This window comes from Scyliorhinus canicula, chromosome 19 (assembly GCF_902713615.1).
Source record: "Scyliorhinus canicula chromosome 19, sScyCan1.1, whole genome shotgun sequence".
In the NCBI taxonomy this organism is placed as follows: domain Eukaryota; kingdom Metazoa; phylum Chordata; class Chondrichthyes; order Carcharhiniformes; family Scyliorhinidae; genus Scyliorhinus; species Scyliorhinus canicula.
This window is the reverse complement of record NC_052164.1, coordinates 877726-901988: the sequence shown is the minus strand read 5'-3', so window position 1 is coordinate 901988 and position 24263 is coordinate 877726. Positions and strand designations below refer to the sequence as shown.

At 50.5% G+C, this 24263-nt stretch overlaps 1 protein-coding gene across 1 annotated transcript in view; it reads right to left on the bottom strand.

Annotated features, from left to right (window-relative positions):
• The window catches only part of cdk12 (cyclin-dependent kinase 12), an 82153-nt gene that overhangs the window by 17414 nt on the left and 40476 nt on the right, over positions 1 to 24263 (bottom strand). The window contains exons 6-8 of the mRNA XM_038778933.1: positions 23576 to 23632; positions 9316 to 9417; positions 7168 to 7245 (exon numbers count right to left, since the gene is read on the bottom strand). Coding sequence (XP_038634861.1) covers positions 7168 to 7245; positions 9316 to 9417; positions 23576 to 23632 — 237 coding nt within the window. The remainder of the gene's footprint in view (positions 1 to 7167; positions 7246 to 9315; positions 9418 to 23575; positions 23633 to 24263) is intronic.

Below are 24263 nucleotides of genomic sequence, written 5' to 3'. Positions count from 1 at the left end.
CCTTTTTTGCCTGGTACTCGGGGAATTTGAGACAAACCTGACCCACCTAATTGTATTTGATGAAAGGATATCGAAAGCCGGGAAAAATACTGTTGGAAAGAAGGGTACAAGTGGTAGCCCTTCGACAGAGCCAGAGAGATTGCGAAGTTCATTGGGCGGAAAGATGGTGTAGGTGACCTTGGCAGGTGGGGCCGCTCATATCACAGTGGAAACGCTAACTGGCATAATGGCATTCCAATTCAAAACCAATTTGGCAAACACTTTGAAAGGCAAGGATGGAGTCCCTCAAAAAGTCTATTTAGGCGGCACTTGGCCGATAAGAGAGAAGTTGGGAAAGACTTAGAAGGCCATGAAAGAGCCTGGAGAGTTGCTGAATGGAGTGGAAGGGATTATGTCGGGTCATAGCGTCCAGATTGCCTTGCTGGAAGCCATGATGCTGATGGTGGAGAAGAAGAGCAAGTCCTTGAGGGCAAAGGTCAAGGACCTGGACAACAGGTCGAGGAGACAGAACCTCAGGAGCGTGGGTTTTCCGTAGGGGGTGGACGGCCTGAGGGCAACTGAGTACTTCTCCCAGTTGTTTGCATTTGGCCCATCGAATCTACACTGGCACAAGGAAAGAGCACCCCACCTAAGCCTACACCTCCACCCCATCCCCAAGTAATCCCCACCTAATCTTTTTGGACACTAAGGGCAATTTAGCATGGCCGATCCTTTTGGGCGGCACGGGTCACAGATCAAGGACTTGGATTTAATTGAAAGGGTTTAAACGGGACTTTAGTGCTCATTCCTTTTTTAAAAAATAAATTTAGAGTTCAATTCTTTTTTTCCTCCAAGGGGCAATTTTGCACGGCCAGTCCACCTAACCTGCACATCTTTGGGTTGTGGGGGTGAGACCCAGGCAGACACGTGGAGAACGTGCAAACTCCACACGGACAGTGACCCGGGTCCTCAGCGCAGTGAGGCAGCAGTGCTACTCACTGCGCCGCCCTTAAATGGGACATCAAAGGGTGTTGATAGTTGGATCATTTGGGGATGTTTCAGTATTATGTGTATTTTTTTGGTTCTTTGGAGTTTATTGTTCTGCATTGGGTTGAGTCTGTTGTAAGGGAGGTCGGCTAATCCCACGGACATGTTCTGGTCCTGTCCCAAGCTGGGTGTTTGGGTCGCCTCTTTGGCACCATGTGGGCGATTCTGAAGATGTTGAAAGACATTGATCACATATAAAATGACAATGGTAGTAAGGGGAGGCAGTGGCGTAGTAGCGTTGTCACTGGAGTAATCCAGAGACCCAGAGTAATGCTCTGGGGATCCAGGTTCGAATCCCACCAGGAAGGCAGATGGTGAAATTTGAATTCAATAAAAATTTGCAATTAAAAGTCTTATGATGACCATGAAACCATTGCCGATTAGAACATAAGAGCATAGAACAGACAGTGCAGAAGGAGGCCATTCGGCCCATCGAGTCTGCACCAACCCACTTAAGCCCTCACTTCTACCCTATCCCCGTAACCCAATAACCCCTCCTAACCTTTTTGGTCACTAAGGGCAATTTATCATGGCCAATTCACCTAACCTGCACGTCTTTGGACTGTGGGAGGAAACCGGAGCAGAACGGGGAGAACGTGCAGACTCCGCACAGACAGTGACCCAGTGGGCAATCGAACCTGGGACCCTGGCGCTGTGAAGCCACAGTGCTATCCACTTGTGCTACCGTGCTGCACTAAAAACCATTGTTGATTGTCGTAAAAATCCATGAGGTTCGCTAATGTCCTTTAGTGAAGGAAATCTGCTGTCCTTACCCGGTCTGGTGACTCCAGGCCCACGCAGAAATTTGGTTGCCTCTTAACTGCCCCCCAATGAAATGGCCAAGCAAACCCACTCAGTTCAAGGGCAACAAATGCTGGTCCAGCCAGCGACAGCCACATCCCAAAAGAACAAATTTTTAAAAATCTGATTCTGCCGATACTGATGAATTTATTTCGACGAGAATGATTCCACCCAGAGGTTTGTCAAAGATAAAATCTGGTAAAGAACCAGATTCTGAGAACTCCAAAACTGAAGGTGACCCTAAGAAGGAGGAGTCCAAATCTAATAGTAATGACAGTGATGAAGATTCAGACCAGAGTTCTGAATCAGGTTTTGTTTCTGATTATGAAGTAATGTTAAACAGCTGCTACCGTAATAGATCTGTCACTAACTGATCTTGAACAAATGGCAAGTAGTTCTTCCAAAACTAGGAAAGAAGACAGCTATTCGGTGAAGAAAGTGAACTGGATTTTTCTAAAAGTAATTTGTCACGGCCACTTGCAGTAAACCCGCTGCCATTCACTTCAAGTGCAAATATTTCTCAGAGCATGCCTGCTTTGAAGGAAAATATACATAATAGCACAGCATCAGTTATTCAGATGAGGACAGCAAGGACCGTGAAGAAATTGTCCGAAATGACAGTAAACAAAGTTTAGTTTATATAGACCTTGTGGTTATAGAACCCAGAACATAAGGTTATTCCATTGGAGTTTATTATTACAATGGTTACAATATTAAAATTGTACACATCCCTGGAAAGGATAATGTGATAGCGGATGCTTTGTTACGGGTTTCAGGACTGACTAGATACCAATGTAAAGACTGGGAAGCGAACTTATATAATGGAGATGGGTTGGATGGATATGTTTGTGATTTATGTCTTGCATATCTCAATGAAACACCTGTATCCTGGTGTTTCATTCTTTTAGGGAGGGAGATATGTAAGGGTCCTTCCTGTTTATTCCCTTAGTTCCCTCTCTTTCATTTTGCCGTTGTCATTTTTGATCCATGATGATTAATGGACACGTATCTTTAAGTCAAACAGAAGAAAGAGGAATTCAGAAGTTCAAGGAGGACACTCTGCTAATGTCTGCTAGTTTGAACAAGAGCTTCAGACTTTTTGGCAGCAGAGAGAGAGATGGACTGGGACTCGGTTTGATCGATTGGCTGGGGTCCAAAAGGCCGGTGACAGGTGGTGTTTGGATCCTATCCCAGTGGGGTGGTTCTCAGAGACCTGAGGGAGCCGTGGGGTCCCAGACACAGAAAGACATGAGCCAGCTTTTCTCTCCGGCTCTGGAAAGACTGTGAGTGCTGTATTCCTGAATGAATAAATCTGCAGGAAAACCATTACAGGCTGAAAACAAAAGCCCAGAACCCCTTCTCTCTCCACAAAGGCTGTGAGCGCTGTATTCCTGAAACTAGAGAGACCTGAATGAATCCACAGTGAAAACCTCAAACTGAAAGCAAATTCTGAAAAGGAGGAAGGTACTGGAAACACCCATTTGGGGGCTGGTTTAGCACAGGGCTAAATCGCTGGTTTTGAAAGCAGACCCAGGCAGGCCAGCAGCACAGTTCAATTCACGTACCAGCCTCCCCGAACAGGTGCTGGAATGTGGCGACTAGGGGCTTTTCACAGTAACTTCATTTGAAGCCTACTCGTGACAATAAGCGATTTTCATTTCATTTGAAACAATCACTCTCTTTCTCTTTAACTTATGCCTTTTTGTTACCCCCTTTCCTCCTCTCTGTGTTTGTCTGCTTTGTGTGTGTTGAGGGTGGGGGGCAAGTTAAAGTGGGGAATGAAATGAAATGAAAATAGCTTATTGTCACAAGTAGGCTAAATGGAATAATAATCTTTTATTGCCACAAGTATGAAGTGACTGTGAAAAGCCCCAAGTTGCCACATTCCGGCGCCTGTTCGGGTAAGCTGGTACGGGAATTTAACCCGTGCTGCTGGCCTTGTTCTGCATCACAAATCAGCTGTCTAGCCCACTGAGCTAAACCAGCGCTGCAGGAGAGACTGCAGGTGACTGAAGTACAGAGGGATCTAGGTGTTCCAGTGCATGAATCACAAAAAGCTACCAGGCAGATGCAACCAGTTAAGAAGGCAAATGCCATTTATTGCAAAGGGGTTGGAGTTTAAAATTGGGAGCTTTTGTCCAGGGTGTTGGTGAGGCCTCACCTGGAATACTGAGTACAGTTTTAGTCCCCTTACGTAAAAAAACATTGGAGTCAGTCCAAAGGAGATTCCCCGGGCTAATTCCTGGGATGAGGCGCTAAATAGTCTGGGTCAGCATTCCTTGGAGTTTAGAAGAGTGAGGGGTGACCTTATTCAAACATACAAGACCCTGAGGGGGTTTGACAGGGTAGATGGTAAGATGTTTTCACTGGTGGGAGAGTCTCGAACAAGGGGACATCGCTACAAGATAAAAGTCATTTAAAACTGAGATGCGCAGAAATCTCTTCTCGAAGATAGTGGTTAATCCCCGGGATTCTCTGTCCCGGGGGGTGGTGGAGGCTGGATCATTAGAAGTATTTAAAGCGGATGTGGATAGATCGAGGAATAGATCGAGGCCAGCATAGATCATAGAAACAGGAAGAGGCCATTCAGCCCCTCGAGCCTGTCCCACTATTCAATGGCTGATCTGTGACCTAACTCCATAGATCTGCCTGTGGCCCATATCCCTTAATATCTTTGCTGAACAAAACTATATCTCTCTCAGATTTAAAATTAACTAAGCTAGTTTCAACATCTGTGTGTGGGAGAGTTCCAAACCTCTCCCAACCTTTGAGAAGAAGCTCGTCCCAACATCTCTCCTGAACGGTCTGGCCCTAATTTTTAGACTGTGCCCCGAGTTTTAGAATCTCCAACCAGTGGAAATAGTTTATCTTTATCTATCCTGTCAATATCTTAAATACTTCAAACAGATCACCCCTTAACCTTCTAAATTCTCACAAAAGCAGACCTAATCGGAGTAATCTCTCCTTGCAACTCAATCCCTGTAGTCCAGGTATAATTTTTGTAAACGTAGGTTGCTCTCTCTCCAAGGCCAAAATATCCTCCCCAAGGTGTGGTGCCCAGAACTGCTCACAGTGACTCTGAGTGGGGTCTCACCAGGGTTTTGTAAAGCTGCAGCTTAGCACCTGGGTCTTTATACACCAACCCTCTAAATATAAAGGCAAGCATTCCACTAGCCTTTTTGATTATTTTCTGTACTTGTTCGTGCCATGTTAAGAATCTCTGCACCTGAACCCCCCAAGTCTCTTTGGACATCCACTGTACCATCCTCTTTCCATTTAGAAAGTACTCTGCTCTATCCTTTTTTTGATCCAAAACAGAAAACCTCACACTTGTTAAATTCCACCTGCCATAATTTTGCCCATTCATCCAGTCAGTCAATATCTCCTTGCAATTCTCTGTTATCATCTAGGCTGCTGACAATGCTGCCCAACTTCGTATCATCCGCAAATTTGGATGTATGACTTTCTATGCCATCATCCATGTCATTAATGAATGTGAATAATTGAGGCCCCAACACAGATCCCTGTGGTACACCACTCGTCACCTCTGGCCAGAGTAATTACCCATTATCCCCACTCTCTGTCGCCTGCCACCCAGCCAATTTCCTAACCATGTCAATAATTTGCCTCAACTCCATGGGTTACCAACTTAGTTAACAGTCTCTTATGTGGGACTTTATCAAATGCCTTCTGGATGTCCATATAAATGACATCCATCGGCATTCCCCAGTCCGTTACCTTAGTCACCTCTTCAAAAAATTCAATAAGAACAAATAACAAAGAAAAGTACAGCACAGGAACAGGCCCTTCGGCCCTCTCGGCCTGCGCCGACCATGCTTCCCGTCTAAACTAAAATCTTCTACACTTCCAGGGTCCGTATCCCTCTATTCCCATCCTATTCATGTATTTGTCAAGATGCCCCTTAAATGTCAATATCATCCCTGCTTCCACCATCTCCTCCGGCAGCGAGTTCCAGGCACCCACTACCCTCTGTGTAAAAAAGATTAGTCAGGGACCTTCCCTTCACGAATCCATGTTGGCTCCCTCAGATGGACCAACATTTTTCAAGGTGTTCAGTTACCCCCATCCTTGATTATAGACTACAGCAATTTCCGCACCATGATTGTGGTGGTCATATCGAATTGCGGAGCAGGCTTGAAGGGCCTTGTGACCAACTCCTGCTTCTAATTCTTGTATTGAATACAAAAGCAAGGATGCAATGGTGGATCTGCATAAAACGCTGGTTAGGCCACAGCTGGAGTTTTTGTGCGTTGTGAGTTTTGGTTCGTCTGGGCCCCGGGTCACAGTCCGTGTGGAGTTTGCACATTCTCCCCGTGTTAGCGTGGGTTTTGCCCCACAACCCAAAGATGTGCAGGGTAGGTGGATCGGCCACGCTAAATTGCTCCTTAATTGGAAAAAATAAATTGCCTAATCTAAATTTAAAAAAAGAAAAAACTGCTCTGGAGAGAGAGCTCAGGAGATTTACAAGAACGTTGCCATGACTTGATAATTGCAGTATTGAGGACAGATTGAATAGGCTAGGGTTGTTTTCCTAGAAACAGAGGAGGCTGAGGGATGACCTAATTGAAGTGTACAAAATTATGAGAGGCTTAGACAGGGTGGACAGGAAGGACCTGTTTCCTGATCACAGGATATTTATGGTGATTGGCAGAAGGAATAGAGAAGACATGAGGGGAAACGTTTTTCTCCAGAGGGTGGTCGGTGTCTGGAATTGACTAGCGAATTTGGTGGTTGAAGTGTTCAACTCATTTAAAAGGTACCTGAATTGGGCCTTTACTGCAAGGGAATTGAAATAAAAGAATAAGGGAGACTTGCTGTAATTGTACAGGGTTTTGGAGAGACCACACTGGGGAGTACTGTGCACAGTATTGATCTCCATATCGAAGGAAGGATATAGTTGCAATGGTAGTTGTACAGTGTAGATTGGTTTCTGGGATGAATGCTGGGTCTATATTCTCTGTAGAAGAGAGAGAGGTGATCTCATTCACACATGTAAGATTTTAAAGGAACTTCACAGGGTAGACACAGAGTTGACAGGGGAGACACAGAGTTTTTTTCCCCAAGATGGGGAATCTGGAATACGATGGGGCGACTGTCTCAGAATAGGGGACCAATCAACATGAAGTCATAGAACCTTCAAGACAACGGCACATAGGAGAGGATGACTTGATGGGTGCACAGTCACTCACATTTCCTTCAAGAAACAGTTAGGATATTGTCAATAATACTGATTGAATAGGGAGAAACCATGTGCAAATCAATGAATTAGTAATGGTTATCTCTTAATCGCCAAAAGAACATCTTAATTCGATCTACTACCTGATGAGTTCAAGCTGTGCCAGCTCTTGATTGGCTTGAAAGATTGGTTTTTTAGTGAAGAGCTCTCCAAGGATACACCTGCAAATAGAACAGACCAAGTTAACTATGTGATTACATGGAGGTCTCCAGCTCATGTGCATGCAGGCCCCAGGTCGCGTGCTGGCCCCAGGTCGCGTGCTGGCCCCAGGTCGCGTGCTGGCCCCAGGTCGCGTGCTGGCCCCAGGTCGCGTGCTGGCCCCAGGTCGCGTGCAGGCCCCAGGTCGCGTGCAGGCCCCAGGTCGCGTGCAGGCCCCAGGTCGCGTGCAGGCCCCAGGTCGCGTGCTGGCCCCAGGTCGCGTGCTGGCCCCAGGTCGCGTGCTGGCCCCAGGTCGCGTGCTGGCCCCAGGTCGCGTGCTGGCCCCAGGTCGCGTGCTGGCCCCAGGTCGCGTGCTGGCCCCAGGTCGCGTGCTGGCCCCAGGTCGCGTGCTGGCCCCAGGTCGCGTGCTGGCCCCAGGTCGCGTGCTGGCCCCAGGTCGCGTGCAGGCCCCAGGTCGCGTGCAGGCCCCAGGTCGCGTGCAGGCCCCAGGTCGCGTGCAGGCCCCAGGTCGCGTGCAGGCCCAGGTCGCGTGCTGGCCCCAGGTCGCGTGCTGGCCCCAGGTCGCGTGCTGGCCCCAGGTCGCGTGCTGGCCCCAGGTCGCGTGCTGGCCCCAGGTCGCGTGCTGGCCCCAGGTCGCGTGCTGGCCCCAGGTCGCGTGCTGGCCCCAGGTCGCGTGCTGGCCCCAGGTCGCGTGCTGGCCCCAGGTCGCGTGCTGGCCCCAGGTCGCGTGCTGGCCCCAGGTCGCGTGCTGGCCCCAGGTCGCGTGCTGGCCCCAGGTCGCGTGCTGGCCCCAGGTCGCGTGCTGGCCCCAGGTCGCGTGCTGGCCCCAGGTCGCGTGCTGGCCCCAGGTCGCGTGCTGGCCCCAGGTCGCGTGCTGGCCCCAGGTCGCGTGCTGGCCCCAGGTCGCGTGCTGGCCCCAGGTCGCGTGCTGGCCCCAGGTCGCGTGCTGGCCCCAGGTCGCGTGCTGGCCCCAGGTCGCGTGCTGGCCCCAGGTCGCGTGCTGGCCCCAGGTCGCGTGCTGGCCCCAGATCGCATGCAGGCCCCCAGTTCAGGCCCACTGCTTGCAGACGTGCAAGCCCCTGCTCAAAGTAAGCAGGCACAGTTCCAGCAGCACAGATAGCTTTAGGAATCTGCTAACACCTACAATTTATCGCAGAATTTCTTTTAAACCAGGGAAGCTTTCTTATAATTATGGAATTTCACAGTGTGCCAAATCTCTGATACAACAAAAGCAGAAACAAGAATCCACTCATTCTTCATATAATAGTATAAATGTTTGTTTCTGGGCGGTGCGGCAGCACAGCGGTTAGCATTGTTACTTCACAGCACCAGGGACCTGGGTTCGAATCCCAGCTTGGGTCACTGTCTGTGTAGTGTCTGCACGTTCTCCCCATGTCTGCGTGGGTTTCCTCCGGGTACTCCGGTTTTCTCCCACAAGTCCCGAAAGACATGCTGCTCGGTGAATTGGACATTCTGAATTCTCCCTCGGTGTACCCGAACAGGCGCCGGAATGTGGCGACTAGGGGATTTTCACAGTAACATCATTACAGTGTTAATGTAAGCCTACTTGTGACACTAATAAAGACGATTATTATTACTTGCATTACGGGATGAATCCTCATCTGTTCTCTTATTTGACTGGTTTAAATTATCTGTGTTGAAAATATGTTTCAATTTCCCACCCTCAAACCTCTATTCCAAACAATTGCTGTTCCCCCAATCCTGTGCCCTACATTATCTCTATTTACAGCTTCTTCCGCCTGGAATGAGCCATTTGCTGGATATCATAGTATTTCCTTTCATATGATCTGTGACAGGAGCTCACTCCACTAAGCCTCGCACTCTACCCTCCCTCTGCAGGACCATGATGCCGGTGTTTCCTGCTCTCCTCCATCCTCTGCGGGGTCAAAGCTCAGCTTCTTTTGACTTTTTATTGCAAGCAGTATCATAGTTTTTCTGAATTTATTTTGGGCTCTATGAAATAATGAACTGCAAAGTAATTTGAACGAGAATAATTCAGCATCTGTGTCAATGACATGTAAAATCCTCAGTATCACACACATTGTACTTACCCACAGCTCCAAACATCGATAGCTGGAGAGTACCGTTCCTCCCCCAGTAGCAGTTCCGGTGGGCGGTACCACAGTGTGATGACTTTGTTAGTGTACGGACGGCTAAGAAACAAACGTTGGAGCATTAAGATGTGTCACTCTGACCAAAGCAGCAATATCCTACATCAATGCTGACATCACAAAGTTCAAAACACAAAGAGACAGTTGTGTGTTGCCCACCACCAAGAACTGATGACAGTCAGGAGGGTCACCACAGCGCAGGAGGGTCACCACAGCGCAGGAGGGTCACCACAGCGCAGGAGGGTCACCACAGCGCAGGAGGGTCACCACAGCGCAGGAGGGTCACCACAGCGCAGGAGGGTCACCACAGCGCAGGGTCACCACAGCGCAGGAGGGTCACCACAGCGCAGGAGGATCATCACAGCGCAGGGTCACCACAGCGCAGGAGGGTCACCACAGTGCAGGGTCACCACAGCGCAGGGTCACCACAGCGCAGGAGGGTCACCACAGCGCAGGAGGGTCACCACAGCGCAGGAGGGTCACCACAGCGCAGGAGGGTCACCACAGCGCAGGGTCACCACAGCGCAGGGTCACCACAGCGCAGGGTCACCACAGCACAGGGTCACCACAGCGCAGGGTCACCACAGCGCAGGAGGGTCACCACAGCGCAGGGTCACCACAGCACAGGGTCACCACAGCGCAGGGTCACCACAGCGCAGGGTCACCACAGCGCAGGAGGGTCACCACAGCACAGGGTCACCACAGCACAGGGTCACCACAGCGCAGGGTCACCACAGCGCAGGGTCACCACAGCACAGGAGGGTCACCACAGCGCAGGAGGGTCACCACAGCGCAGGAGGGTCACCACAGCGCAGGAGGGTCACCACAGCGCAGGAGGGTCACCACAGCGCAGGAGGGTCACCACAGCGCAGGAGGGTCACCACAGCACAGGGTCACCACAGCGCAGGAGGGTCACCACAGCGCAGGGTCACCACAGCGCAGGAGGATCACCACAGCGCAGGGTCACCACAGCGCAGGGTCACCACAGCGCAGGAGGGTCACCACAGCGCAGGGTCACCACAGCGCAGGGTCACCACAGCGCAGGACCACCACAGCACAGGGTCACCACAGCGCAGGGTCACCACAGCGCAGGGTCACCACAGCGCAGGGTCACCACAGCGCAGGGTCACCACAGCGCAGGGTCACCACAGCACAGGGTCACCACAGCGCAGGGTCACCACAGCGCAGGAGGATCACCACAGCGCAGGAGGGTCACCACAGCGCAGGGTCACCACAGCGCAGGAGGGTCACCACAGCGCAGGAGGATCACCACAGCGCAGGGTCACCACAGCGCAGGGTCACCACAGCGCAGGAGGGTCACCACAGCGCAGGGTCGCCACAGCGCAGGGTCACCACAGCACAGGGTCACCACAGCGCAGGGTCACCACAGCGCAGGGTCACCACAGCGCAGGGGCACCACAGCGCAGGGTCACCACAGCGCAGGGTCACCACAGCGCAGGGTCACCACAGCGCAGGGTCACCACAGCGCAGGGTCACCACAGCGCAGGAGGGTCACCACAGCGCAGGAGGGTCACCACAGCGCAGGGTCACCACAGCGCAGGGTCACCACAGCGCAGGGTCACCACAGCGCAGGAGGGTCATCACAGCGCAGGGTCACCACAGCGCAGGAGGGTCACCACAGCGCAGGGTCACCACAGCGCAGGACCATCACAGCGCAGGACCACCACAGCGCAGGACCATCACAGCGCAGGACCACCACAGCGCAGGAGGGTCACCACAGCGCAGGGTCACCACAGCGCAGGAGGATCACCACAGCGCAGGAGGATCACCACAGCGCAGGGTCACCACAGCGCAGGGTCACCACAGCGCAGGGTCACCACAGCGCAGGGTCACCACAGCGCAGGAGGGTCACCACAGCGCAGGAGGGTCACCACAGCGCAGGAGGGTCACCACAGCGCAGGGTCACCACAGCGCAGGAGGATCATCACAGCGCAGGACCACCACAGCGCAGGAGGGTCACCACAGCGCAGGACCATCACAGCGCAGGACCACCACAGCGCAGGAGGGTCACCACAGCGCAGGACCATCACAGCGCAGGACCATCACAGCGCAGGACCATCACAGCGCAGGACCATCACAGCGCAGGAGGGTCACCACAGCGCAGGAGGGTCACCACAGCGCAGGAGGATCATCACAGCGCAGGAGGGTCACCAGAGCGCAGGAGGGTCACCACAGCACAGGGTCATCACAGCGCAGGAGGGTCACCAGAGCGCAGGACCACCACAGCGCAGGACCACCACAGCGCAGGAGGGTCACCACAGCGCAGGAGGATCATCACAGCGCAGGAGGATCATCACAGCGCAGGAGGGTCACCATAGCGCAGGGTCACCAGAGCGCAGGACCACCACAGCGCAGGAGGATCACCACAGCGCAGAGCGCAGTCCAACTACGTAACTGGAGTATAATTCAAGCTTAACCAGAACGCAATTGGAGGGTAACTGGAGAACAATCCAAGTGAAACCAGAGTGTAACAGTAGCACAATTGGAGTGTAACCAAAGCATAATCAGAGTGTAATCTGAATGTAACCAGAGTACCATGCAGTCTGGATTTCTAGATGGTATGTTAGTCAACTCCACTGTATGTACCAGCTCGGGACAAAACAATGAAAACCTTGTGGGCTTTTCATCACAGAAAAGCCAGGTGCAAAGTGGGAGGCTCAGGGTGTCACAGCTTTCAGCACAGGGAGAATTTAAATTTCTATTAGACTCAGAATATTTGCCAAATTTTTAATGAGGTTTCCTCAAGTGCCTCATTTACATGGCTACTCCTTTATTGGTCCTTTTCCTGCAGACGCTCCTGTACTGTTCCCATGTGGAACATCTGTGCTGTGGCATGAGGCACGTGCAGCTGTGAATATGCCTAAATTTATCCGAATGTTTATTTAACATGAGGCTACTGTAAATCACAAAAGTTGTGACATCGATAAATGGGTCAGAGTGCAGTTAATGTCAGCCAGGGTCAGAGTGCAGTTAATGTCAGTCAGGGTCACAGTGCAGTTAATGTCAGCCAGGGTCAGAGTGCAGTTAATGTCAGTCAGGGTCAGAGTGCAGTTAATGTCAGTCAGGGTCAGAGTGCAGTTAGTGTCAGGCAGGGTCAGAGTGCAGTTAATGTCAGTCAGGGTCAGAGTGCAGTTAGTATCAGGCAGGGTCAGAGTGCAGTTAATGTGAGGCAGGGTCAGAGTGCAGTTAATGTCAGTCAGGGTCACAGTGCAGTTAATGTCAGCCAGGGTCAGAGTGCAGTTAATGTCAGTCAGGGTCAGAGTGCAGTTAATGTCAGTCAGGGTCAGAGTGCAGTTAGTGTCAGGCAGGGTCAGAGTGCAGTTAGTGTCAGTCAGGGTCAGAGTGCAGTTAATGTCAGTCAGGGTCAGAGTGCAGTTAATGTCAGTCAGGGTCAGAGTGCAGTTAATGTCAGTCAGGGTCAGAGTGCAGTTGATGTCAGCCAGGGTCAGAGTGCAGTTAATGTGAGGCAGGGTCAGAGTGCAGTTAATGTCAGTCAGGGTCAGAGTGCAGTTAATGTGAGGCAGGGTCAGAGTGCAGTTAATGTCAGTCAGGGTCAGAGTGCAGTTAATGTGAGGCAGGGTCAGAGTGCAGTTAATGTGAGGCAGGGTCAGAGTGCAGTTAGTGTCAGGCAGGGTCAGAGTGCAGTTAATGTGAGGCAGGGTCAGAGTGCAGTTAATGTGAGGCAGGGTCAGAGTGCAGTTAATGTGAGGCAGGGTCAGAGTGCAGTTAGTGTCAGGCAGGGTCAGAGTGCAGTTAATGTGAGGCAGGGTCAGAGTGCAGTTAATGTGAGGCAGGGTCAGAGTGCAGTTAGTGTCAGCCAGGGTCAGAGTGCAGTTAATCTGAGGCAGGGTCAGAGTGCAGTTAATGTGAGGCAGGGTCAGAGTTCAGTTAATGTCAGGCAGGGTCAGAGTGCAGTTAGTGTCAGGCAGGGTCAGAGTGCAGTTAATGTCAGTCAGGGTCAGAGTGCAGTTAATGTCAGTCAGGGTCAGAGTGCAGTTAGTGTCAGGCAGGGTCAGAGTGCAGTTAAAGTCAGCCAGGGTCAGAGTGCAGTTAGTGTCAGTCAGGGTCAGAGTGCAGTTAAAGTCAGCCAGGGTCAGAGTGCAGTTAGTGTCAGTCAGGGTCAGAGTGCAGTTAGTGTCAGACAGGGTCACAGTGCAGTTAAAGTCAGCCAGGGTCAGAGTGCAGTTAGTGTCAGTCAGGGTCAGAGTGCAGTTAGTGTCAGGCAGGGTCACAGTGCAGTTAGTGTCAGGCAGGGTCAGAGTGCAGTTAGTGTCAGGCAGGGTCAGAGTGCAGTTAGTGTCAGGCAGGGTCAGAGTGCAGTTAGTGTCAGGCAGGGTCAGAGTGCAGTTAGTGTCAGGCAGGGTCAGAGTGCAGTTAGTGTCAGTCAGGGTCAGAGTGCAGTTAGTGTCAGTCAGGGTCACAGTGCAGTTAGTGTCAGTCAGGGTCAGAGTGCAGTTAGTGTCAGTCAGGGTCAGAGTGCAGTTAGTGTCAGGCAGGGCCGATATTATCAATTTAGGCCCAGTTTCCAATATCAGCTTTTTGTCCTACAAAGAACAATCAAAGATTATTTGCCCAACAGCTTCAGGATGATACACTTCCAGCAAGCCACAGAGAAAAATACTGTCCAAAATCCAAGGTATTTGGGTTTTAATTCAGTGATCCTACTCTCCGTTACAATATGGGAAATGGAAAATTCACTAATCCAGGTAAATTTATCGGATTAATGTCGGCAGTAATCCGGCATCTGTCCAGCAATGTAACTGTCATCAGGCAGTCCTAATATAGGATTGGAAACTTCTGCTTTTATCTGAATCGCTGTTGAGATCTAAGGTTTGATTCCAGCTGATCTAAATAGGCAGGACCTGGAAAGTTGCACAATCTGAGGGCCGTATTAAAGGGGCCAATGATCACTGTTCATTTCGGTTTTGAAATTTCAATTGAGCTCCAACTTCAGTAGTTTTTTGGGAGAGTGAGTTCCAGAATTCTGTTACCCTTTGAGTAAAGAAGTGCTTCCTGTTGTCACTCCTAAATGGCCTCGCTCTAAACTCTGAAATCTCCCACCAGAGGAAATTCTCACCGACTGACCTATAAAATCTGTTAATCATCTTAAACACCTCAATTGCATCACCCCATAATCTTCTATATTTAAGAGAAAACAAGGCTAGTCTATAAAAGGTTTTTTAATTTATTCACACATGGGTGTGGGTATCACTGGCTGGGCCAGCATTTATTGCCTATCCCTAATTGTGTAGGTGGTGGTGAGCTGCCTTCTTGAACCGCTGCAGTCCTTCAACTGGAGAAAATAAAATTCTCCACCCATGGCTCGGAGGACTTCCACAAGACATGGAAGCCATCCACAAACTTGTTCCGAGACCTGCTCATAGCCAGTGACCAGTAGAGGAAGGAGCAATGATACTCTGGTCACGATAAGCTTGGGCCAACACTGGTCAGCTCAGCTAAGGCAGAGCGGCCAAATGGGGTCCACAACCACGGGGGATGGGGGACATGTTAGTATGTAAAATGATCCTTGTTTGTTTGTCATTTTTATTTTCTTCTTTGGCTTATCTCTCACTTCTAATCTTTTATTCTTTGGTTGCTTTGCTCAGCACTGCACACGCTGATGAAACTTGTAAATTTAAAGTATGAACTGGAATGTGTAACATAAAAATGTGAAAACCAATAAAAACACTTTTTTAAAAAATGACAAAAAGTGGACTGCCGGCAGAGACATGTAGGTGGAGGTCGCACGTTGGGTGGTTCATTTTTTGGCCCTTTTCACACTGATTATGGGGGGAAATTTTATGTGATTGATTTTTAGAAAAGTTGCAGCAATTAAAGGAAAACCCATAAGAAGAATCAGGGCGAAAAGGTGGGAGTAATAATGCAGCAGAGAGCTCACGTTCGGTGTGGTGCTCTGTGGGAGGAAAGATAGTGGGAGAAAGCTCGCCAGGCAGGGTCATGCCCATTACAGTGGATAAGCTGGCCAAACTGATGGCTGCAGAATTTGAGGGACAGTTCGCCAAACATTTTGATCGGCATTGCAAGGAGTAGATGACCTCGTTCAAGCAGTTGGTGGATGATACCCAGGCCCCGGGGAAAGGTGGCAGTGCGGGAGCAAGGAGAGGTGTTGAAGGGGTGGAGGAGGCACTGTCACGGCACAGCGGCCAGTTCACCCTGATGATGAGGAGCTGCAGAGGGTGGTGCAGAGTAAGGGCTGCGAGCCAAAGTGGAGGAGCTGGAGAACAGGACACAAAGGCAGAATCTGCAGATTGTGGGACTGCCTGAGGGACTGGAGGGCCGGAAGCCGATGGGAGTATTTTGTGGAGGTGTTTGTCAAGTTGGGGGTGAGGAGGGTTCCTCCCTCAATGAGCTGGATAGGGCTCCAGCAGAATGAACCACAAAGAGCTGTGATAATTTGCTTTCATAGCGACCGGGTGAAGGAGAAAGTGCTGAGATGGGCGATGCGGAATCCAAAGGTGAGGTTGGAAGGTGGTGGTATTCGTATCTACCAGGATCTCACGGCAGAGCGGGCAAGACAGCGGGCAGTCTTTGGTATGGCGAAGGCAGCATTGTACAAGAGCAACCTGCAATTGGGTGTAGTCTACCCGGCAAAGCTAAGAGTTACGCACAACTCCAGGGACTATTACTTTGAGATGGTGGAAGTGTTCGTGAAGGCTAAAGGGCTGGGACTGAAATGAGTTTGGATTTTGTTTTTCTAATGGTGTGGTTGGGAGGGGATGGTTTTGGGGCACTTGGGTAATATGTTGGGATTTGTTTCCCTTTGTTTCGGGGTCTATTTTGTTTGGATCTTTGGAGGGACTGAGTGGGGAGGGAGCTCTGGCAAGGGCGTAGGGAGGGGGCGTGGCCATTGGAATCTGTGTGGACAGGTTTCGATGGGCCTGGGAGGTGTCAATGGCGAGGCTTGGGAACTATGCAGGGAGAAGTGGTTTCGAGAGGAAGTGACTGGGGAGCTTCTGGGAAAGGGGGGGCCAGTTAGCTGAACATGATCAGGGGTAGGATTGGGTCCCACCCACTGGGCAGGGCCAGGAGCAGTGATCATGACTGACAGGAGAGGGGTGAGAGAGACTCCAGGTCCGTATGGTAATGTGGAACATGCGAAGGTTGGGCGGGCTGGTGAAGCAAGCAAGAGTTTTCTTGCATTTGAAGAGCTTGAGAGCTGATGTGGTGCTGCTACAGGAGACCCATCTTACAGCGAAGGACCAGGTGAGGCTTCAGAAGGATTGGGTGAGTCAGGTGTTCCACTCGGGCTTTGATAGCAGGGCCCAGGGATAGTGATACTGGTGGGTAAAAGGGTGAGGTTCCAGATGGAGAAGGTGGTGACAGACCAGGGGGGAAGATACGTTATGGTAATGGGTACTTTGGAGGGGAGGCTGGTGGTGTTGGCTATCGTGTATGTGCCAAATTGGGACAATATGGGGTTCATGAAGAGGATGGCGGCTGCCGTACCGAATTTGGATACATATCAGTTAATACTTCGGACGGGAGCCCAAAGTGTTGTGCAAAGATTGGGAGGTGATCAATGAGTATGTGGGGTTCAACAGGAACGGGGCGGTCTCACCGTCTGTGTCTGGGAGGCACAGAAGGCGGTAGTGAGGGGCGAGCTCCTCATGTTCAAGGCTCAAGTGGACAGGAAATCAAGAGAAGAGCGGCAGAGGCTGGTGGAGGAAATTCTGGAAGTGGATGGGCAATTTGTGGAGGATCCCGCTCCGGATCACCTGGTGAGGAGGATGGAATTACATTTTGACCTACTGTCCCCAGGGAAGGCGGTTCGGCAGTTAAGCGGGCGGGACCAGATGGGGTTGTCCAGATGGGGTAGGGGAGCTGGTGGTGGCACCGGAGCAAGTGGAGCCCCCAGGAGACGAGTCGGATATGAGGGCGGTTGGAGTGGCCCAGGGTAGGAGAGGAGGAGAGGGCAGGACTGGAAGAGCTAGTGGGGATGGAGGAGGTTTGGGTGGCGAGAAGATGTAACCGGGCAAGGCACCAGGGCCAGATGGGTTCCTGGTGGAGTTTTATAAAAAGCTTCTGTATGGGCTGGAGCCTCTGTTGGTGGAAATGTTCAAAAATGCTGTGGGTGGAAAGATCCTGGCCAAGGTGTTAGCACTTAGGTTGGAGGACTGCCTCCCACAGGTGATTGGGGAAGATCAGACGGAGTTGGTAAAGGATAGGCAGTTGTCCTTAAACATGCGGAATTTGTTAAATGTGGTGCTCCCCCATCAGAGGGGAGGGAGCCGTAGGTGGTAGTGGTGCTGCGTGTGGAGAAGGCAGTTGATCGTGTGGAGTGGGGCTATTTGTCTGAGGTTTCAGAGAGATTTGGGATTGGGCCCAAGTTTGTGGCTTGGGTCAAATTGTTCTCTAAGGAACTGAAGGCAGCCGAAGCTCTGAACAAGGTGAGTTCAGGGTACTTTCAGTTATATAGGGGAACCTCCAGTTTACACCGGCGATAGAGCACATGACCATTGCACTGAGGTACTCAGATAAGTGGAAGGGGATAGTGAGGGGGGGGGCAAAAGGAGTCTTTGTATGTTGATGATTTGTTATTGTACATCTCCAACCCTAAGGTTGGAATTTATGGAGGTGGAACGATTGATTTTGTTGTTTGTTTGGGCAGGGATGGTAGCAAGCATTAGGAAGACGGTCCTTCAGAGTGGGCGGCAGTCAGGGGATCTGGCCCTTCAAAACCTGTTGTATTATTATTGGGTGGGGTTGGAGCAGAGAGCCAAAGGCTTTGAGGGTGAAGGTGGAGGCGGGCTCGGGTTGTGGGCACTGGCAACAGCGCCACTCCCGTTTGCCCCAGGGAAATATTCGGGGAATCCGGTGGTGATGGCCAGTTGAAGCTATGGAGGCACTTTCGGCAGGATTTTATGTTAGGGGTGGGATCAATGTTGATGTCGAACCGAGGGAATCATGGGTTCAAGCCAGCGAGGTTGGATGCTAGGTTTTGGGATGGGAGGAGTGGGAGTGGTGGAGATGAAGGACTTAATTCTGGAAGAGCGGTTCGTGAGTTTGGAGGAGTTGATGGAGAAGTTTGGGATTTCGCGAGGGGAGGGGTGCCTTTAGGTATATTCAGGTGCAGACCTTTGCAAAGACGGGTTTTCTGACTTTTCTGGTGGCACTGCCTTCCGTGTTGTTGGAGGGGGTGTTGTCAGTGATGGGCCTGGGGATGGGGGAGTGCTGCCGATTTATGGGAGGACGTTGGAAAGGATCAGGTGTGGTTGGAGGGGGGGTTCAATGCCAAGTGGGAGGAGCAGCTGGGGATAGCGCGGGAGAAGGGGTTGTGATGTGTGCGGCTGTGGAGGGTGAACACCTCACCTTTGTTTGCGAAGCTGGGGCTGATGCAGCTAAAGGTGATGCATTTAATTTTTTACATCTTTATTATTGTCACAAGTAGGCTTACATTAACACTGCAATGAAGTTACTGTGAAAATCCCCTCGTCGCCACATTCTGGCGCCTTTTACGGGTACAAGAGGGAGAATTCAGAATGCCCAATTCACCTAACAGCACATCTTTGGACTGTGGGAGGAAACCCACGCTGACACGGGGAGAACGTGCAGACTCCGCACAGACAGTGACCCAGCCGGGAATCGAACCTGGGACCCTGGCGCTGTGACACAATAGTGCTAACCACTGCGCTATCGTGCGGAAGATGAGGATGGGCATTTGTTTGAGGGGGGTGGAGAATATTTATGAGTGGTGTGGGAGGGGTCCGGCCAATCATGGGCATATGTTCTGGTCCTGCTCGAAGTTGGAGAGATTTTGGAGGTCGTTTTTTAGCACTATGCCGGCGACCTTACACGTGGATTTGGAGCCCATAAAAGGTCATATTTGGGGTGACAAACTTGCCGGACTGCAGGCGGGATCAGACGTTTTAGCCTTTGCCTCACCGATTGCTCGTAGGCGGGTCCTATTGGGATGGAGGTCGACTTCTCTGCCGGGTGCCTCGGTGTGGCTTGGGACGGGGGTTTGATGGAGTTCCTGTATTTGGAGAAGGTCAAGTTTATTTTGAGGGGTGCGAGTGAGGGGTTCCATAAGAGATGGAGTTTGTTTTTATTACATTTTAAAGAGTTTGTTACTGTCAGCAGTTGGGTGAGGGGGCGTTTTTTGTTGTGTTATTGGGCAGAGGTCCGGGGGCGGGGGGTTTAGTTGTTTTGCTTTGTTGTGTTGTATGCTTAAAATGTTAAAAATCGAATAAAAGAATTTGTAATAAAGACAAAAAGTCAGTGAGAAAGACCCCTCCATGGCCCACTCAGGAAGTTTAGGGTGGTATTGAATTGAAAGATGAGGCTTACAAGGTTGCAAAAAAGCAGTAGTAAGTCTGAGGATTGGGAGTGTGTTAGAAACCAGCAAAGGGGCAGCACAAAGTAAATAAAAAAAGGAAATATAGAATATGAGAATAAACCAGCCGGAAATATAAAAACAAACTATCAGAGCTTTCATAAGTATATAGAGGAAGAGAGTAGCTCAAGCAAACCTTGGCCCCTGAGAAGCAGAGACTCCGAGGCAGGAGAAATTATCATGAGGAATGAGACAATGACAGAACGTAACAAATATTATGTGTTTCTCTTCACAGTAGAAAAAACAGGTTCCATACCAGAAAGAGACAGTGACCTAGACCGTCTGCTAACCTCGGGGACCGTCTGCTGACCTCAGGGACCATCTGCTAACCTCGGGGACCGTCCGCTAACCTCGGGGACCGTCCGCTAACCTCGGGGACCGTCCGCTAACCTCGGGGACCGTCCGCTGACCTCAGGGACCGTCCGCTGACCTCAGGGACCGTCCGCTGACCTCAGGGACCGTCCGCTGACCTCAGGGACCGTCCGCTGACCTCAGGGACCGTCCGCTGACCTCAGGGACCGTCCGCTGACCTCAGGGACCGTCCGCTGACCTCAGGGACCGTCCGCTGTCCTCAGGGACCGTCCGCTGTCCTCGGGGACCGTCCGCTGTCCTCAGGGACCGTCCGCTAACCTCAGGGACCGTCCGCTGACCTCAGGGACCGTCCGCTGTCCTCAGGGACCATCCGCTGTCCTCAGGGACCATCCGCTGTCCTCAGGGACCATCCGCTAACCTCAGGGACCGTCCGCTGACCTCAGGGACCGTCCGCTGACCTCAGGGACCGTCCGCTGACCTCAGGGACCGTCCGCTGACCTCAGGGACCGTCCGCTGACCTCGGGGACCGTCCGCTGACCTCGGGGATCGTCCGCTGACCTCGGGGACCGTCCGTTGACTTTGGGGACCGTCCGCTGACCTCGGGGACCGTCTGCTAACCTCGGGGACCGTCCGCTGACCTCAGGGACCGTTCCCTAACCGCAGGGACCGTCTGCAAACCTTAGGGGTCATTCCTCAGAGAACCTCGGTGGCTGGCTTAGCACAGTGGGCTAAACAGCTGGCTTGTAATGCAGAACAAGGCCAGCAGCGCAGGTTCAATTCCCGTACCAGCCTTCCCGAACAGGCGCCGGAATGTGGTGACTAGGGGCTTTTCACAGTAACTTAATTGAAGCCTACTTGTGACAATAAGTGACTATTATTATTAGGGACTGTTCCCTAACCTCAGGGACCGTTCCCTAACCTCAGGGACTGTTTATTAATCTTCGGGAGTCAACTAACTTCAGTTTAACTCAGCCTATCTCAGTAACAGTTCACTAAATTGGACATAACTGAGCCATTAAGAACAATGAACATGACCGCTACGTGTGCTTCTCCACAGACCCTAGCCTTCTCATCATTTACAAAAATACTCTGACTGATCTTCCTTTGCACTTTCTGACTCTGAACTCCATTTGCCAGTTTCTTTAATCTCACCTAATCCATCACCGCCCCTTTTCAAAATTCTGCTCTAATCTACAGTTTTTCCTGTGCCACTTAACTTAGTGTCAGCAGCAAACTTAAATAAGCAGCTCTCTATTCCTTCATCTAAGTCATCTATAAATCTTGTTAAAAGTCAACACCCCTGAGATGTTCCTCATTGTAACCTCACTCAAGCCCTGTAACTTGAAGGGTTTTGTGAAGGGTAGGTCGTGCCTCACAAACCTTATTGAGTTCTTCGAGAAGGTGACCAAACAGGTGGATGAGGGTAAAGCAGTTGATGTGGTGTATATGGATTTCAGTAAAGCGTTTGATAAGGTTCCCCACGGTAGGCTATTGCAGAAAATACAGAGGCATGGGATTTAGGGTGATTTAGCAGTTTGGCTCAGAAATTGGTAGCTGACAGAAGACAAAGGGTGGTGGTTGATGGGAAATGTTCTGACTGGTGTCCAGTTACTAGTGGTGTACCGCAAGGATCTGTTTTGGGGCCGCTGCTGTTTGTCATTTTTATAAATGACCTGGAGGAGGGCGTAGAAGGATGGGTGAGTAAATTTGCAGATGATACTAAAGTCAGTGGAGTTGTGGACAGTGCAGAAGGATGTTACAAGTTACAGAGGGACATAGATAAGCTGCAGAGCTGGGCTGACAGGTGGCAAATGGAGTTTAATGCAGAAAAGTGTGAGGTGATTCATTTTGGAAGGAATAACAGGAAGACAGAGTACTGGGCTAATGGTAAGATTCTTGGTAGTGTGGATGAACAGAGAGATCTCGGTGTCCATGTCCATAGATCCCTGAAAGTTGCCACCCAGGGTGAGAGGGTTGTTAAGAAGGCGTACGGTGTGTTAGCTTTTATTGGTAGAGGAATTGAGTTTCGGAGCCATGAGGTCATGTTGCAGTTGTACAAAACTCTGATGTGGCCGCATTTGGAGTATTGTGTGCAGTTCTGGTCGCCACATTATAGGAAGGATGTGGAAGCATTGGAAAGGGTACAGAGGAGATTTACAAGAATGTTGCCTGGTATGGAGGGAAGATCATATGAGGAAAGGCTGAAGGACTTGAGGCTGTTTTCGTTAGAGAGAAGGTTAAGAGGTGACGTAATTGAGGCATACAAGATGATCAGAGAATTAGATAGGGTGGACATCGAGAGCCTTTTTCCTCGGATGGTGATGTCCAGCACGAGGGGACATAGCTTTAAATTGAGGGGAGATAGATATAGGACAGATATAGGACAGGGGCTGGTTTAGCTCACAAGGCTAAATCGCTGGCTTTTAAAGCAGGCCAGCAGCACGGTTCGATTCCCGTACCAGCCTCCCCGGACAGGCGCCGGAATGTGGCGACTAGGGGCTTTTCACAGTAACTTCATTGAAGCCTACTCGTGACAATAAGCGATTTTCATTTTCATTTCATTTCAGATGTCAGAGGTAGGTTATTTACTCAGAGAGTAGTAAGGGCATGGAATGCCCTGCCTGCAACAGTAGTGGACTGGCCAACACTAAACGGGTTTAAATGGTCATTGGATAAACATATGGACGATAAGGGAATAGTGTGGAGGGACTTTAGAGGGGTTTCACAGGACGGCGCAACATCGAGGGCCGAAGGGCCTGTACTGCGCTGTAATGTTCTATGTAACTTTCCCCACTCCCAAATGGTTATTAAAGATACTCAGTGCTATTTCCATGGAGCTTTCCCGCTTTTTTCCTTCAATCAACACCACAAAATCCAACTTGGATATCTTCCTGTCTTGAACATGCACAACCATCCTTCATTGCAGCTGGATCAAATTCCCGGAAATCCCAGCTCAACACCATTGGCACAAGCGATTCAATGAGAAGGGACATAATTCTAAATGTGGTGGAAAAGTCTGACAAACAACATGTTCAATAATGAATTGTTTTGGATCCTGTTGTTAGTATCCTTCTTGATGTCGAGGAGCGTGGGGGGGTTGGAGATGCACGGGAACAAACTTGATGAGTTCCTGAATTTTGTCTCCTGGGTGAAACATTGCTGCCACAGACGGGAAGGGTTGGATATTACATCCAGTAGCAGGAGGTACTTTTTTAAACAAGGCTTTTTTTAAAGTCTTAATAACCTGTAAGTCAAAGATAATCCCCCAGACCACATGTAAAGTATTCTGTGCCCACATGGTAATATAACCAAAGAGCTCTGAAAAGTCATACAGACTCAAAATGTTAGCTCTACGTCGCTCTCCACAGATGCTGCTGGACTCGTTGAGTTGTTATGGCATTACCTGCTGTTTTTCACATTGCCATTTCCTTGGCCTCTGCTCTCACACACATCATGCTGCCTTGACTGGCAACCTACACAGTCAGCAAATGTTATACTATTTCTACAACTCACCTCTCCTCGGAGTTGTACAATCGGGCCAAACCAAAATCTGCCAGCTTGATCTCCCCACTGGATAAAGAGAATAGGCAGTGAGGCAGAGGTTTCCATACTAATCACACACCCAAAACCAAACCCCAACCTTCCCTGGCACCTCCCAATAACCCCTCCTGGATAAAGAGAACAATCCGCGAGACAGCAGGTGCCATACCAAACCGACCCCTAAACTAAACTGTCCCCTAAACTAAACCACACACCAAACCTAAACCATTCCCTCCCCAAACTGTCCCCCTAAACTAAACCACACATCTAAACTAAAGCCTCAACCCCTCCCACAAACTAAACTACCCGCCTAAACTAAACCTAAACTAAACCAGTCCCCCCCAAATTAAACTGTCCCTCTGAACTAAACTGGGCTGTAAACTAAACTGCCCCCGAAACTAAACCACACATCTGAACGAAAACATCCCCCCAAACTGAACTGTCCCTCTAAACTAAACTAGCTTCTAACCTAAACCGTTGCCCCTAAATTAAACCTTTCCCGTAAACAGTTCCCCTTAACTAACCCTGTTACCCCGCAATAATCATCCTGAATAAAGGGAATAACCAGTGAGATATTAACTCCACCCTAGGCCCACACATGTACTCGCTCACATCCACCCTCCCCAAAATAAAATCTTCCCCCACCCATTCATCAACAGCT